General features: G+C 54.0%; 5 protein-coding genes across 5 annotated transcripts; 3 read left to right on the top strand and 2 right to left on the bottom strand.

The window, feature by feature from the left end:
* Positions 1 to 66: 66 nt before the first annotated feature.
* LRP88_08491 (centromere protein H (CENP-H)-domain-containing protein) lies at positions 67 to 868 on the top strand (the record flags this gene model as incomplete). The annotated part of the gene is made up of 3 exons (XM_083244996.1): positions 67 to 226; positions 277 to 442; positions 493 to 868. The coding sequence occupies 3 exons, from the start codon at positions 67 to 69 to the stop codon at positions 866 to 868; spliced, it is 702 nt and encodes a 233-aa protein (XP_083099490.1).
* A 4,705-nt stretch (positions 869 to 5,573) lies between these two features.
* Positions 5,574 to 6,074, top strand: LRP88_08490 (high mobility group box domain-containing protein; the record flags this gene model as incomplete). Its single annotated transcript, XM_083244995.1, has 3 exons — positions 5,574 to 5,631; positions 5,778 to 5,995; positions 6,045 to 6,074. 3 exons carry the CDS (start codon positions 5,574 to 5,576, stop codon positions 6,072 to 6,074), a joined length of 306 nt encoding a protein of 101 aa, XP_083099489.1.
* Positions 6,075 to 8,536: 2,462 nt separating this feature from the next.
* Positions 8,537 to 10,445, top strand: LRP88_08489 (uncharacterized protein; the record flags this gene model as incomplete). The annotated part of the gene is made up of 10 exons (XM_083244994.1): positions 8,537 to 8,973; positions 9,028 to 9,104; positions 9,152 to 9,222; positions 9,276 to 9,346; positions 9,400 to 9,474; positions 9,565 to 9,749; positions 9,807 to 9,918; positions 9,968 to 10,095; positions 10,151 to 10,312; positions 10,363 to 10,445. The coding sequence occupies 10 exons, from the start codon at positions 8,537 to 8,539 to the stop codon at positions 10,443 to 10,445; spliced, it is 1,401 nt and encodes a 466-aa protein (XP_083099488.1).
* Positions 10,446 to 11,015: 570 nt separating this feature from the next.
* LRP88_08488 (phosphoglucomutase PGM2) lies at positions 11,016 to 13,033 on the bottom strand (the record flags this gene model as incomplete). The annotated part of the gene is made up of 5 exons (XM_083244993.1): positions 11,016 to 11,308; positions 11,364 to 12,377; positions 12,430 to 12,633; positions 12,707 to 12,804; positions 12,981 to 13,033. 5 exons carry the CDS (start codon positions 13,031 to 13,033, stop codon positions 11,016 to 11,018), a joined length of 1,662 nt encoding a protein of 553 aa, XP_083099487.1.
* A 609-nt stretch (positions 13,034 to 13,642) lies between these two features.
* LRP88_08487 (ribonuclease H-like domain-containing protein) lies at positions 13,643 to 14,386 on the bottom strand (the record flags this gene model as incomplete). Its single annotated transcript, XM_083244992.1, has 2 exons — positions 13,643 to 14,215; positions 14,309 to 14,386. 2 exons carry the CDS (start codon positions 14,384 to 14,386, stop codon positions 13,643 to 13,645), a joined length of 651 nt encoding a protein of 216 aa, XP_083099486.1.
* Positions 14,387 to 14,849: the final 463 nt, after the last annotated feature.

The raw sequence follows: 14,849 nt of genomic DNA, 5'->3' as shown, positions 1-14,849 counted from the left end.
TTCACGACGCGTTTGTCTGGTTGAGGTTATCGACACGAAGAGAAGAACGGTGATATTTCCTTTCTCATGGCGGACTCGATCGATCAGCCCATGGCCAACGGTCAGGATGAAGCATCTCATTTGCCCATATCAGAAGATGAGGAGAAGGTCCTTGCACTCTACGACAGGATACAGGAGCTTCGGTTAGAAATTGCAATCATCAACGCGCAGCGCTCTCACCAGCCAGGTTTGTTTCTGCGAGCAGAAACTCTGTCTCATAAGCTCACATACCCGCAGATGAACCATCATCATTCACGCCAGAAGAAACACACAAGGCGCAGTCGGAGCTTCTCGAGTCGAGGGCAAAGTATGTCCTGAGGAACGAGGTGATTGACGCCGTTGTCATGGCCAACCCAATCCTCAAAGCCGTTCATGGCGGGACAGAAGCTGCACCTGTTGAACGGTTTGATCCCCTGTTTTCCCGCACAATCACGCATGGCTGACATTCACCAGTGAGCTTCTCCCATATGTGGAACGCAGAGACGAGGCATCCATTGCGGTTGCCCAGGAGGCGGCTAAGACTGGCAGAGTTTGGGACGAATTGACCTCCACGCAGAGCGATACTTTGCTTGCCTCTCGGGAAAACGTGGCATCAACGGCAGAGCTATTTGAGCTGGCAGAGGAGGCCAAGCAAAAGAAGAGGATCCCGCCGAATAACACCAAGATGATGCAAGAGCAAGCGAAACTCGAGGCAGAGCTCAAGGTGAGCAAGCAGAGATGGAGAGTAATGAAGGGCGTGGCAAGCGGGATAATTGCCGGCAGCGGGATCGACTGGGCGCGCGATGATGAGCTACTCGACGTTGTTCTTGATCCGGAGATGGAAGAATGATACCACACATGACAACCAGTTTTCGAGAATGTTCATCGTGACTACTCCATCCACAACTGGGAATGGCCTCCGCACCGGTCTGCATCCCGGTGAGAACCCGGCTCTCGAGTGAGATACGTACCCCCGAGATGGAGACTCAAGATCTGCTGGGGCTTCTCGAGTGCTCAGAGAAAACTCTGACGACGCGACTTGAGCCGTGAGTTTGCGACTAGCGATGCGCGTCGACGGCAGTGCCTGGAAAAGCTCGTCATGCAAATGCAGGTGTCAGGCTTCGAATCATGGACCCATCTCTTCTGGTCATCTTCCCTTGCTCGATTTCCCAAGAATTCGCCAGTCCCAGCAGATGATTTCCCTCGTCTCCATCCACCAGGAACTCCCGATAGGGCTTAGCAGATGTAGGGAGCTATGACCATCGCGTGGATGCACGTGATATGGCTTGGCGATTTCGAGGCACGCACGGTACTGGAAGCTCGGACGTCGACGAGAATGACAGAGCAGAAACGACAAGGAAGCACGAGAAGTTGGGAAAAATCAATCATGGTGTGATTGGGGGGAGGCGTTCTGATCCGGAAAATCCGCTGCGGAAATCATTCTCCCAATCTCCCTGGGAAACAATGAATGACCAGACCAGACCTGACCAGACCAGATCGGCAAGCCGCAAGAGTCGTCACTAGCCCCGGGTTGGGCAGCCATCGAGGCGCGCTGAACCTTGCGCGTTTTGCCATTTCCCTCAGGTCAGCAGCAAGTAAGGAGCACGACAGAAAGCAGGTGGCAGGAAATAGAAAGGGGCAGAAAGACAAGCCCTGGCAGGAAGAAGAGCGAGTGGAGAGGAACGCAGAGTGTTTGCGTGGGCGGGGGGACGCTCAGCTCCCCTTCTGAGCTCTGGCGCGAGCCCAGAGCCCGCTCGGCGCCCAGGTACAGCACAGTATCAGATGCCAGGAGGACTACATGACCACCCAAAGACAGGTGTGTCGCGTACCCGCTGGAAGTCTCTGCTGGTACCTCTCTCGTGGGCCACTTACGGCGTGCCTCTGCACCTTGTTTTGGCCCGGCGCGACCAAATGGCGCGCACAGCCCAGACAAGCCCAAACAGACAAGCCCGGCAAACCCGCCCTCGCCGGCCAATTTGCTTGCTTGTCTCTTTGCTCCGGCTGCACCTTGCCTTGGAGGCTAGGAGTTCCTCCTACCACGCCCATTACCTCCACCACGCCCGGCGCGCGGTAGCCCACCAAGGCGACTGGTGGTACCCGCTGCGCCCGCAGACAATGTATGCGTCATGAGGTATCCCTCGTCATCTGCCATTTCTTGTCGCCTGTCTTGGCCGTGTTTTTCTCGGTGCGTTTGAGAGCACTGATGTGCATGGCATCGAGGGGCAATGACCGATGATGCACCTCCTGCGTATGATCTTCGTTCTTGTTCTCCGCAGAACTCGCTTGAAGAAGGAATGCCAGTCGACGACCCCGAACTGCGGTGATACACTCAATGGCACACAATACCAGCCTTCCGCGCCGGAAGCTAGGACCGTATTGTGTCCTTGCACACTGACTCTGGAAGAGTGGCATGGGAAACGAGGGCCAGGCTTTCAGCAGTTGGCTGGGGTATGGTCTCAAACCAAATGGTGCCTCTCAAGCTCGCTTCGGGGAACCATGAAAACGTGCTGTAGGTTAGAGCGCCTATTATGATGATGTTTGGACTCTGCCTTCTCCCCTTCAAGGCAAGGCGGCACAGGGAGGTGTCGTTGCGTTGAAGCCGGTATGAAGGGGATGGCTGTGAGGAGGCGAGCATCCAATCCATGTGAGGAGGGTACGCGCCGGCTTGTACCTGTACATTGAAAATTCGTATGACGGTACTTCTCCGTCATGCATGATCAAAGTACCCCGCCAGTCCATCGTTGCTCCAGTTATCAGCAGGAAGCATAATCCATAAGGCGCCGGGGGAAAAATCCCAATGGTCTAGAACTGATGAGAGACAGTCACGGAGGCGACCCAGAGTCGATCGTGCATAGGCAAAATTGGCTGGCGTGAGAGCATAGTCAGAAGAACCACGGTAACAAGAGGCGAGATGATGTCGTCCAGAGCAGGCAAGGGCCAGCCTGTTACGCCCATTGTATCAATATCATCTCTGCTGGCCATCGGAGGTTGTGCAAGTGATACAAATGTCTCTAGGTAGTGTCATCGCCAAGTGTGCACATACGGTATGCTTGAGGCAGTAGCCTCGGCGTATCGCAGCGCAGCGCAGGGGTGTGAGAGTTGGAGAGTGAGGTAAAACATAGCCCGAGATTGTCTTGGGCACAGGATAGCGCTGGGGTTTCCAGAGACAACGTTCATCTCCTGCCCGTCTACCAAACGGCAGAGCTGGGAACAGAGACGAACCCGAAAGCGGGTGGTCGCATTTGGTCGCCCGGTTGCCCGGCACGGATTCTTTGTCGTGAACAAGATCGGATACTTTCCCCAGTCTTAGCATGCTCCGATGCCAGGGTGCAACAGTGATATTCGTGGTGGTGAGGTGAGGGTGCTCCGCCGTCGCAGCGCCAAACTCTGAATTAGCAACACAATGAGCATCCACCACCGTCTCTCAATCATCAGCCAGCCTCCCTCCGAGTACGGCAAGCTATCACTTTGCAGAGAGCCACTTTTTGTGGGCGACAATCTGCCCTGCTGACGGGTGTTTTCTTAGCAAGAGGAGCGTCGACGTTTCGAGTCGAGTCCCAGAGCAGAGGCGGCTGGGCTGGAGCCAAACGACTAACAAGGAACCAGCCAATATCAAGTCTACCCAAGACAAGGACTGATGGGCGAGACACGGAGGAGGACGCACTTGGGCAAGGTGACAGACAGACAGCCCGAGATGGCGTTGGATGGAGTCGGGGAACGTCAGCGCCTGGTACGCCAGTCCGCTGCGGGTTGAGCACGCGGGTTAAAGTTCCTCTGCCGCTGGCGCAGGAGCTCACTCCTAGTCCAGCCAGGTATGGAGGTAAGGTAATGTAGTCCACAGTCACGGTCCGTAATGGCAATGTTGTACGCAGCAGGCAATGGTGTGGCACAAGTAACGAGAGCAAAGAAACAAATGGCGCGCAGACAGGGAGGAGGGTGTCAGTAGCGTCCATGTCGAGCGCGACTGGAAGCCCGAGATTGATTGATGAAGGATAGCGGCCTCAGGGAGGTGGAGGTGGAGGGACTGGGAAGTGGTGGAGGGAGACAACGGATGAGGGCGGCGGCAGGGCACGGGTACGGTATCACCCAGAGAACCCGCTGGACTGAGCTCGTTGACTGGGCAAGGACGAGACTGAGCGGCGGCCGGGCAGGGAGACGGAGACAGCGTGAGCAGAGAGAGTCGGAGAAAGAGAGTGGAGGGGGAGAGGCACAGAGTGTGGTCAACAACAAGGGTGATCACTCATGGTCAAAGGCAGAGGGGCTTGCGACTCCTAGTCGAAGTCCCGTCGGCCCCCCCCAAAAAAAGCCTTGGGTCCAGGTATACGGTGCGGATTGCGCAGCAGGTGTCGCGGTACAAGGCCCTTGTACTGTACCTCGGCGCGGCGGGCTGCGTGCGGCTTGTACCTGTACAGTACCACGCAATAATAGCAGCAGGACCACAGGCTTGCGGGCTGGTGAGTGGCCAAAGGCAGGTGCTTCTGAGGAGCTTGGATGTCCGGGCTCGGTTTGAGTCCTGGTCGCTCTCCCCCAGCACCAAGGAAGGGCCAAGGGGGGAAGAGGGCAGGCAGGTGCGGCAGGTACTTGGTACAGGCTGCTCTGCTGCGACAGTACCTCCTACTAGCACCAGCACCAGGCCAGCACCAGGCAAGCAAGCTCGAGGCACCGCAGCCCAGAGTGCGCGCGCGCACCCATTTTTTCGTCAAAGGGCAGGAAGGGTCCGAAGGGAAGGGAAGGAAGGGGGGTCTCGTCTAAGAAGCAAGCACCGCACCCAGTTGTTGCCAGTGCCCAGCATAACAGTCCGTCCAAGTGTGGTAGCTGGGCAGGCCGCGTTCCCTCCCCACGCACAATCAGCTCCCCATAGTAAAAAGGCTGCCTTGGCCTCCCCCATACATTTTCCCTCCCTCTCTCCTCTCCCATACAATCTCTCACCCAAAATCCTCCCTCATACCCGCGTCTCTCTATACCTACTCGTCCACGCTCGACACGTCTTTGTGGTGAGTACCTTTCTCTGCGACGCGCATCACCAGAACCAGCACCACATACCCATTCTCTTATTCTTTGCCGCATCTGCTCGTGCGAATTGCGTCGCGTCAACTCTCCGATCTCGTTTTTATCTTTGTTGAAAAACCTGATCATCTTGGGAGTTGCGCGCTGCTTCCTCGCTCGCGTTGCATCATCTTCACCTTCGCCTTTTGCGCGCCCGTCTAAGCAAGCATAGCTGACCCAAGCGCATCACAGTTCACGGCATCACCACCACTTTCTCGTTCCCAAATTCATTTCCAAGGTACGCGCCTTCCCTGGATTCAGCTTTTTCTTTGCACCAAACACGGGTTTTCACGCGACGAGGAACGCAATTGCGTTTGCGCCTCATCCACCATCTCCTCAAACCACCTATTGCCCGAGCTTAGCTCGAGCTACCCCTCGTCGTTTGCATCGCGTCAACCGCGTTGGCTCTTTCGGCTCTCTCCCCAGCGCACTTCCTCCATCACTTCACCTTCGCGCATTCCAAGTCTTAAGCAAGTTTGACTCACGCTCTATCATAGAACACATCCAAGATGCCTAAGGCTGCTGCTGGCAAGCGTGGAAAGGTTGAGAAGAAGCGAGGCAAGAAGGGTAAGTCCTGATTCAACCCCAATCTGTCTGATCCGGTGCCGTCATTGGCAGCTGCCGCATACACTCTCTGTGTCGGCGCACAACCCACCCAATGATGGTGTCGCCTACGATCAAGACTCTTAAGGGACAATAGCTAACTTGTCTAGACCCCAACGCCCCCAAGCGTGGTCTCTCTGCCTACATGTTCTTCGCCAACGAGCAGCGTGAGAACGTTCGTGAGGAGAACCCCGGTATCTCTTTCGGCCAGGTCGGCAAGCTCCTCGGTGAGCGATGGAAGGCCCTGAACGAGAAGCAGCGTGCCCCCTATGAGGCCAAGGCTGCTGCCGACAAGAAGCGATACGAAGATGAGAAGCAGGCTTACAACGTACGTGTGACCGTCGACTTGGAAGAATTCGTTGCTAATTACTGTGCAGGCCGACCAGGAAGAGGAGGAGTCCTCTTAGGCAGAGGCACCACACTGAGAGGCACCAAGCGCCGATGAACGTGATGTGTGACTGGGAATAGTCGCCGCATTCAGAGTCGCATCGGAGATGCTCGCACTTGATGTCATTCTCTTTCCTTGTATTTTGGTCTCGGCGGTGTTGTATGATGGCACAGGATGGGTGCTTTGCTTTTTCATTTTTGTTATCGGAAACTCAAAGGGATATGGTCGTTCGACGCGTTATTAAGGTCTAGAGGGCGGCTGGTCGAGCTGCATGCTCCCACTCGAACGCCCATGATCATGAGCATCTGATAATGAGCTCGGGTCATCAATGAGGAATAAGATGCTTGTACAAAGCATGGGAGCTTCAGCAACACGAAATATTTGATGTGCAAAATACATGACAGCCAACGCGATTTGCGAACCCATTAGGCACTGTATGAGGTGGAAGTGAGACTATGCATGATGTATGTAGATGCGATGTGTGTTGACTTGGTGATGAGTGTGAGGCTGGCGCTGATGGTGGGAGTCAAGTGACGGGTCAATTGAGGCCAGTGATGTGTGGCTGATGTGTGGCTAGTGGTGGCTTGTTGGTGGTGTTGAGATGAGCAGATGAGGAAGGCGCTGCTATTGACAACGCGGAGGTCGGGGGTATCCCTCGGTACCCAGCTTCGTTGCTTACCTATGATACTCAGACTATCCAACATTTATACCGATTTGCAACAATAATTGCTTATTGGGAGATAGAATTTGATAGACATATGTAATCTATATGTTCTTTTGCTTATAATATATTTTGTCATAATTTTATCGTATTTGAGTGCCTTGGAACAATGTTCAACTCGTCGACTCTTCAGGTACCGATAGTCGAAGGTTTTCGCATACACAAAGTGACACTTTTGTCCCCCCACTATCGACGAAGCGAGGTTTCGAAACACGCTTGGCTGGGTCGAGATCTCATCACCTCCATCACGTTCCGAAACCCAATACAACTATGCTTCTCGTCAGCATCGTCCAGAGGAACCACGTTGTCGTATCGAGTGAAGCAACCAGTTGCAGGGCGCAGAGGGTTGCGACCCAGCCAAGGGACAAGGAGTGAGAAGAGACAAGTGAGCTGCCCCCCTCGACCTCTTATACCTCACACATGACATGAAGGCTGTCATGACTCGGCTGTCATGGATGTGCAACCCCACAGCAGAGCGCGGCGAGAGTGGCATCATGTCGTGGCCGGCCGAGCCTCATGGCCAGGGTGGCCCCTTGAGCAAGGCTCGAGCTTGAGCACGAGGGCGCCGTTGAGCCGACGACCACCCAGGATGAAGTGGAGTTTGTGCGTTGAGAAGCGCACGAGGCGAGGACCAGCACCCCAGCACAGACGCTGTTCCCAAGCGCTTTGAAGGCGCTTTGAAGGCGCTTTGAAGGCGCTTTGAGGTCGTCGAGGGCCTTTGCGATCTCCATCATCACCAGATTTCTCCACACAAAGTCCACCTGCCGCGGATGCACCACCAGAGTCGCCGCCGTCGCAACACGTCGCACCTCGACCCTGAGTGGACGGTGGCCTCGAAGAATGATCATCCTTCACCCATTTCCATTGTCTCCCCAGCGCCAGTGCCCACCCACTCCCCGATCTAGCCCAGTCGCCGGCCCCGAGCTCCTCATGCATTGGTCTGGCGTCATGTCGAGAGACGCTTGCTATCGTGGCAACGCCTGAGAAGTTGACTCGACGAGGCGCGCCAATTCCCCAGCTCAATTCGGCCATACACACTGCGCAATTGCCCCCCCAATGTGTTTACGTGCTGCTGGTGCTGATGGAACCTCAAAGTTGATGTCCCGCAGAGCTCGTCCTCGGGAAATGCGGGATCTGGCCATCAGGTGGTCAAGACCCTTGTTTAGTTGGAGGACAAGACGAATCCCCAAAGAGCCTCCCGACATTACGTGCATCGACCTGATGGGCTCACTCATGGAGCACGATAAGAACCGTGCACCGACCACGTCAGGGAAGGCCATGGGTATGGGTAGACTGGTGCGGGTGCACCCTCTGGATGGTGTTGAACAGATTGCCCGGCTCGCATCACACGTTTGTTGACGACCTGCATCGGCCGTCCCCTCATCTCCTATCCTATCCTGCCCTATTATTATTTACACGTCTTCTTTTCTCTACCCTTGACTTAATCCTTGGTTGATATCTAGAAATAGGATATCCAACAACCCATCGATATTCATCCATCTCTCAGCACCCTCCATCTACTCAGAGTTACTTCGCTCCCCGACCCCACGACAACTTCCCCGCCGGCGAGCACCTCCTCCTCACCGCATTTGGTACCTCGATCGATTATTCCTCATCAGTATCAAGAGACCACAAGGACAGCACTGGGAGGAAATAGGGAAACCGGCATATACACCATTCACTCTAATACTCAACTCATCCTCATAGGATGAAATAATCCCTAATCGACCATGGACTCGCTTTCCCTCTCTCCTACCAACATGGAAATGGTCCCAAGTGGCCAACTTGGGCTGCATCTACTTCAAGGCTGTCTGCTCGAGGCACAACGGGCAGACAAGGTTGCATTTCATCTCGTAGGGCTTCGCAATTCTCTCCCCGAAGCCCCTCACGCCCATCTGGTTGTCACTACCGAGGAGATCAGGATCTCGGCCCAACTGCTCCGTGAACTCGCCGAGTACTCCCAGACCCATTTCTCCCGCGTCCCTGTCGTGCTCGATTATCTGGAAATCATCCTTCCCTGTCTGTCACGATCCCTGCGAGACATCACCACACACTATGAGGACAGGACACTCACTAAGGAGAACCGTTGGCGAAAGATGTACCATTCCATGACCCAAGAAGCGGGAGGTCTCTCACTACCCCAACGCTTTATCCTCTACAACCACTTCTTGACATTGTTGCGAGAGCTGCTAACCAGGTTGGCTCCAACATCGCCCAACGCTCGTGAATCCCATTCACTGACACCCGTAAGGTCACCAAATTTTGACTTCAACTCCATGGAAAGTGTTCGGTTGCAGATCATGCAACTGCGAGAAGCCAGAGGCATCCGTAAGTGTAGACGTCCCCAACATAGACATGATGCTAATCATAAGAAGCCCCTCCTCCTATCCGCCTAAACCCCTCGATTCGTCCCGATGTCATACTAGACGACTCGAACCTCACTTCGGTCAGTTTACGTTGAACAAGTTGATAATAGGCACATCTCTAACGAGGCCTTAGAGCGTACACTGGGCCGAGCAAATCTTTTCCCTACCTTTGCCTTCCCGAACTGCACTCAAGCACCAGCATTCGTGAGTTCTCCATGTAACTCATAACGTGATCTGCTCCAACTAACTATTTCCAGGTCCAAGTCATACGGTCCACATCTTCCCTGGAATCAAATCAGGATGCCCAGCGATGCAAGGGTTCTATTTATGCGGTAAGATCGGACCTCCGCTTATACGCGACAATCCACTTACACGAACAGCCCGTTTAATGAACGGCAAATAACCCTGATCGTCTATCAAAGCACACGGGATAGGTGCCCCTACTTCCTCCTACGGATCTACCACATGGGAAGCCCCTGGTTCTCACTCCGCGGCGCACATGAACTTTGCGTCGAGCGTGATGGGAGTAGCTTGCAGTTCTGGCGGTGGAGCCCGAACGAGGGTTGCGCCAAGCTGTGGGCAAACTTATGCTTCATGACCTGGGAAGGTATGTCTCCCTTTTCATAATGGGGCTTGAGTTGTTTCAGAAGCTAACTTGACATAGAACTTGTTCTCATGTACTGCTGTTTTGTGTCATTCAAGACGCGCAACAGCCTTACTGTTCAAGTTGCTACAGAGGACCTCATCCTATGGGGTGAGCGCAAGTTGTTTCAAGCGTAAGCTTCAAAGCATAGTTCTTTCTAATCACACAACTAACCATTACAGTCGAATTGTCGATGACGGTTTTATGCATTCCCTCATCGTCTACGAGGATACAATGACAAAGGGTCTCCGTCTCCACGCCGCTGTCTGGGACGGCGAACTCCGTCAATGCCCTGTGTGGACGGCATTCAGTATGTCAAACCCCGGCTTCAGCCGCTAAATCTATTGGGTGGCTAACTCTCGCAGTCACTCACCAGTCTGCTTCGCCGAAATGGATCAAGCGAGTCAGCAAGACAAAGGTACGGCTGGCTGACATCCAGCTCTATGTCTTTTGCCAGGAGTATCGGCAACAAAATCAGCGACGAGGCGCTGCTGGTGCCTTTGAGATTTGCTTCGTCAGCGAAGAGGGTAAGTTTGACACGTTTAGCAGTCAAACAATATCTCACACTTTGTCTTAGCAACGAAACGATTCAAGGAACTCTTTGCCCCGTCGACCGATATGAGCACAACGACAGCAACAGAATCACCAACCAAGACTTGAGAGAATAATTCACCTCTTGCTACGTCCAAGATTGACACACCAACTATCTACCTCTTGTATTTTTGTCTTCTCTCTCTTCTTCTACTTTTCTTCTTCATTCCTCTTTATTTCTTCTATTCTCTCTCATCCACAGCGTTTGATTTCGATTCATCCTTTTAGCGACGGCGCCCAACGAGTATTTATTTCAGCAACGGTTTGACGGTTTTTTACGAGCAACGGCCTACTTCACTTTTGTCGATCAAGAGTCACGGGACAAGATTGTACGATAGCCAGCAGGGCTTCACTTCTCTCCTTGGTCAGTTGGAAGGGCACGTCTCGTGTTTTTCGATATTGAGAAATGTTTTTCTTTTTTTCCCCTTCATGTCGTGATGTCTGTCAGTTTGAGCTGCCGTATTCCTTGGTTCTCAGCACATCCTCTGTTTTCATCTCAGTTGGTTTGTCTCAAGAACGCTCAATTTGTCATATATATGCATGCATGCGAATAACAATTTCAGAATCTCAGAATTATCTTTTACTTTGCTTCCATCTCTTTCGTCCAGCAGCCAGATGACCAGTTCTCGCGCTTCTCGTTTAGGTCTTGACATCGGGCTCGTCACGGCCAACATGCTCCTTGAACTTGAGCAGCTCCGTGGCGAACTTGACCTCCTCCTTCAGGAAGTCCTGAGCATCCAGTTCGTATTTCGAGGGGTCGCTAGTGTGCTGCTCGATGTACAGGCGGATTGTGGCTCCCGAGGAGCCGGTGCCCGAAAGTCGGACTACAATTCGGCTACCAGAGGAGAAACCGGCATACAGGCCCTGGTTGGAGGCCACGGAGCCATCGAGGTCCGTGTAGGAGAAGTTGCCAGCCTTGGTGACGGTGCGGCCTGGGGGTGTTAGTTAGGGGGACATTCAGAAAGTTAGCATCAGGATCTCACTCACCCTCAATGGTGCTGCCGACAAAGTTGGGGTCAGCAACGAGCTTGTTCAGCTCACCAACAACCTTGTTGGCGCCATCCGAGTCGACATTCTCATAGTCGTAACGGGTGAAGAAGGTACGTCCATACTTGGTCCAGAACTCCTTCTGGATCTCCTTGATCGAGGGAGTGACATCGGGGTTCTCAACACCGACACCGGCAATGATGTTGAGCCAGGCAATAACAGCCCACAGACCATCCTTCTCACGGATGTGGTCACTACCAGTTCCAAAACTCTCCTCACCGCAGATAGAAAGCTTCTTGGCGTCAAAGAGGGCGCAGAAGAACTTCCAGCCGGTAGGCACCTCGTAGCTGTTGAGGCCCTGGGCCTTGGCAACGAGATCGACAGCACCGCTGGTGGGCATGGAGCGAGCAAGGCCGTTGACGCCGTTCTTCTTGAAATAAGGGATGAGGTGAGCATAGTGGGCGATGATGGCCAGAGAGTCGCCAGGAGAAACAAAGGCGTTGGCGCCGTAGATCATGTTTCGGTCGCCATCACCGTCGGAAGCCGCACCGAAGGGGATGTTGTTCTTGTCAACAACCTCAACGAGGGAGTGGGCATAGGTAAGGTTAGGGTCGGGATGGCCACCGCCAAAGTCGGGGCTAGGCACACAGTTCTGGGTCGAGTCGGACAGGCCGAGTTCCTGCTCAAAGATAGCCTTGCCGTAGGGGCCAGTGACACCATGGAGACCATCGAAGAGGATCTTGAAATCGGGGTGGGTAGAGAAGAACTTCTTGATCAGGCCAAAGTCGAAGATGTCCTTGAGCATAGCAACATAGTCGGCCGTGCTGTCGATGATCTCGACCTCGAGGTCGCCATAAGTCTGGGTGCCGACGGTAGAGATGTCGATGTCGGGGATCGAAGCGATCTTGTAGGATGTCAAGGTCTTGGAGGCCTCGTAGATCTTGTTGGTGACGGACTCGGGGGCAGGACCGCCATTGGAGAGGTTGTACTTGATACCGAAATCGTTCTCAGGGCCTTGCAATTGTCAGAGGGAGACGCAGAAAGAGGATCAGTCATTGAAACCTACCACCAGGGTTGTGGCTGGCAGTCAGGAGGATACCTCCGGTAGCCTTGCGAAGGCGAATGACATGACTGGCAGCAGGAGTGGAGAGAATGCCGTTCTGGCCGATGACGAGCTTCTTGACGCCGTAGGCGGCACCAATCTTGGCAATCAGTTGGATAACCTCGGGGTTCCAGTATCGGCCATCGCCACCAATGACGAGGAAAGAACCTATCACATGGATCAGATCATGGCTCGTGTCGTCCGCGGTGAAGGACGTTTCTCGGGTCCCGGCATAGCATACCCTCAACTCCCTCGGGGATGGACAGCAGGATGCTGGTGATGAAGGACTCGCTGTAGTGCGGCTTCTGGAAGACGACGACCTTCTTGCGAAGCCCGGAGCTGTGAGGATTGCAGGTCAGTACATATTCTAATGAACCGAGCAAGCGAGGGCAAATCTCGAGGATAAACAACAAGCCTCGAGCAGCTCTCGGGAGTAAACGGTGTGGGATGGAGAAGGTCGGAGCTCGCTCAATGGGTGTGGATGGCGGGGCTGAGAAGGTAGAGGGACAACGTACGTTCCGGGCTTCTGGTCCTGAAAGGGTGTGAACTCGACGGTCTGGACGCTCATGGCTGTAGGATACGAGGGCTGAAGAAGAAAGAAAGGGAAGGTTTGTTGATTGTTGAGAAAGAGGAATGAAGAAGGGAAAAGGTGGTGAGACTGAGACAGAACCCACCCGACGACGGGCAACCTTTCTTTGGGCAAGAAGAGGCGGGGAGGGAGGAGAGGAGCTTCCAATCTTGGGGAAAGCTGTTTGTTGGTGGTGGTGGGGTTTGGAGGGGATGATATCACTTGCGCTAATGGAGGGGCGGCACAATTGGTACTGTGCTGTTCGCATTGATTGTGTGTAGTGTACAGTGCGGGACAGTGAAGTAGACGGAGTTCGTTGAGGGGCTCCAAGCGCGAAGAGCTCTCATGACGGGAGCCATAGCTTGTCCATTTGTCCTCCTTGATCCAAGACTTTTGTGAGTAAATTATATTGAGCAGTCCATATACGGAAACTATAGATCAATGGCATCAAGCTAGCTACAGCCAATTCATGAGCTATAGCTTGAGCGTCATGTCATGTCCCTCATTGAGCTCCTCGACCAGCTCATGAGCTTGGCACGACAGCTCCCATGCTCACCGCACCAGAACATGAAAAGAACGGATACTCAATAATATACCCACCTATCTCGCCTATGAATGCGCAGCCTTGGCCCCCTTGTTCTTACCAGCCGGGGCCGCGTCAAACGTCGGTCGAAAAATGACCTCCCGGTAGTACCTCGCCTCCTCGATGCTCTCCAGGATGTCGTCCCTTGCCTTGTGCCGGCCCTTCTTGTTGGGCACCTTGTTGACGATCCTCTTTGCGCACCACCGCCTCGCCGCCTCCTTGATGGAGCTCACGTCGAGGATCCGATGGTGCAGGTGCTTCATCACACGGCCGTATGGCTCCCGGCGGAGGAACGCCCGGTCACAGTGCACGCTGTTGCCCGCCAGCAGGCCCCGGCGGCGCTCCGGGATGAACCTCGTCACGTACTCGTGCAGCGCCGAGGCCGCCTCCTCCGGCGTCGTGGTCGAGGCCAGGACCGCGGCGGTGAGGCCAGAGTCGGCGTGGGTCTTTGTGCACCAGTCATCCATCTGGTCCAGGCGGGACTGCGGCCAGTGGACGACAGCGTGGAAGCCCTCCTCGTCAAGGATCTCGAGGTTGCCCGTGGTGATTATGCAGTAGATCTCGAGGATCTCATCATTGTCCTGGTCGAGACCAGTCATCTAAGTGAGGCAGGCATGTGAGCATGAAATTCACCACTGACAGTAGGTAGTTCATCTGCAGCCACCAAGTGCAACGTTTCGACTTCCACGTACCTCGCAGTCGATCCAGACGAGGGGATCATCGCTGGCGCTCTTGGGCTGGTTATCAGCCTGACCTTCTACCGTGGCCATAATTCGAGGTTTTCTCTTTTCTTCTTCTGGATGTGGACGGTTGCATGTAACCTCCAAGGCTTCAGTCGCTAGTAGTGGATGAGCTTGCAGCAGTGGAGCATAGCAGAGCCCACTAACAGCGACTGCATCCGCTCACAACCCCCGTGATCCAGCGTCAAACCAACGCGCTGGAACGTTGCGTATTCTAATTAGCGACCCCTCATTGGCCTGTTTGATGCCATCTCACCAACTGCCGGATGTTGTTGACAGCTCAACTCGAGAGATACGACAGATTATGAAGCAAGCCATTGCAGATTGCATGTCCCAATTACCACTATCGAACATATTTTGTCTGCCTGCGACTGTTGCCTGAATCCAACCACCAAAAAGTCAGGTGTCAGAGGCTTGCATAAGTTCATTCTCACTCACAAGGCAGACGTTTAAACTCAACAACCTCAACTTATATAAAAGGCTACACTCGACT

This window comes from Fusarium phalaenopsidis, assembly GCF_050370095.1.
Source record: "Fusarium phalaenopsidis strain FUZ10S chromosome Unknown contig_32302, whole genome shotgun sequence".
NCBI classification, from domain to species: domain Eukaryota; kingdom Fungi; phylum Ascomycota; class Sordariomycetes; order Hypocreales; family Nectriaceae; genus Fusarium; species Fusarium phalaenopsidis.
This window is presented reverse-complemented; position numbering and strand designations above follow the sequence as displayed.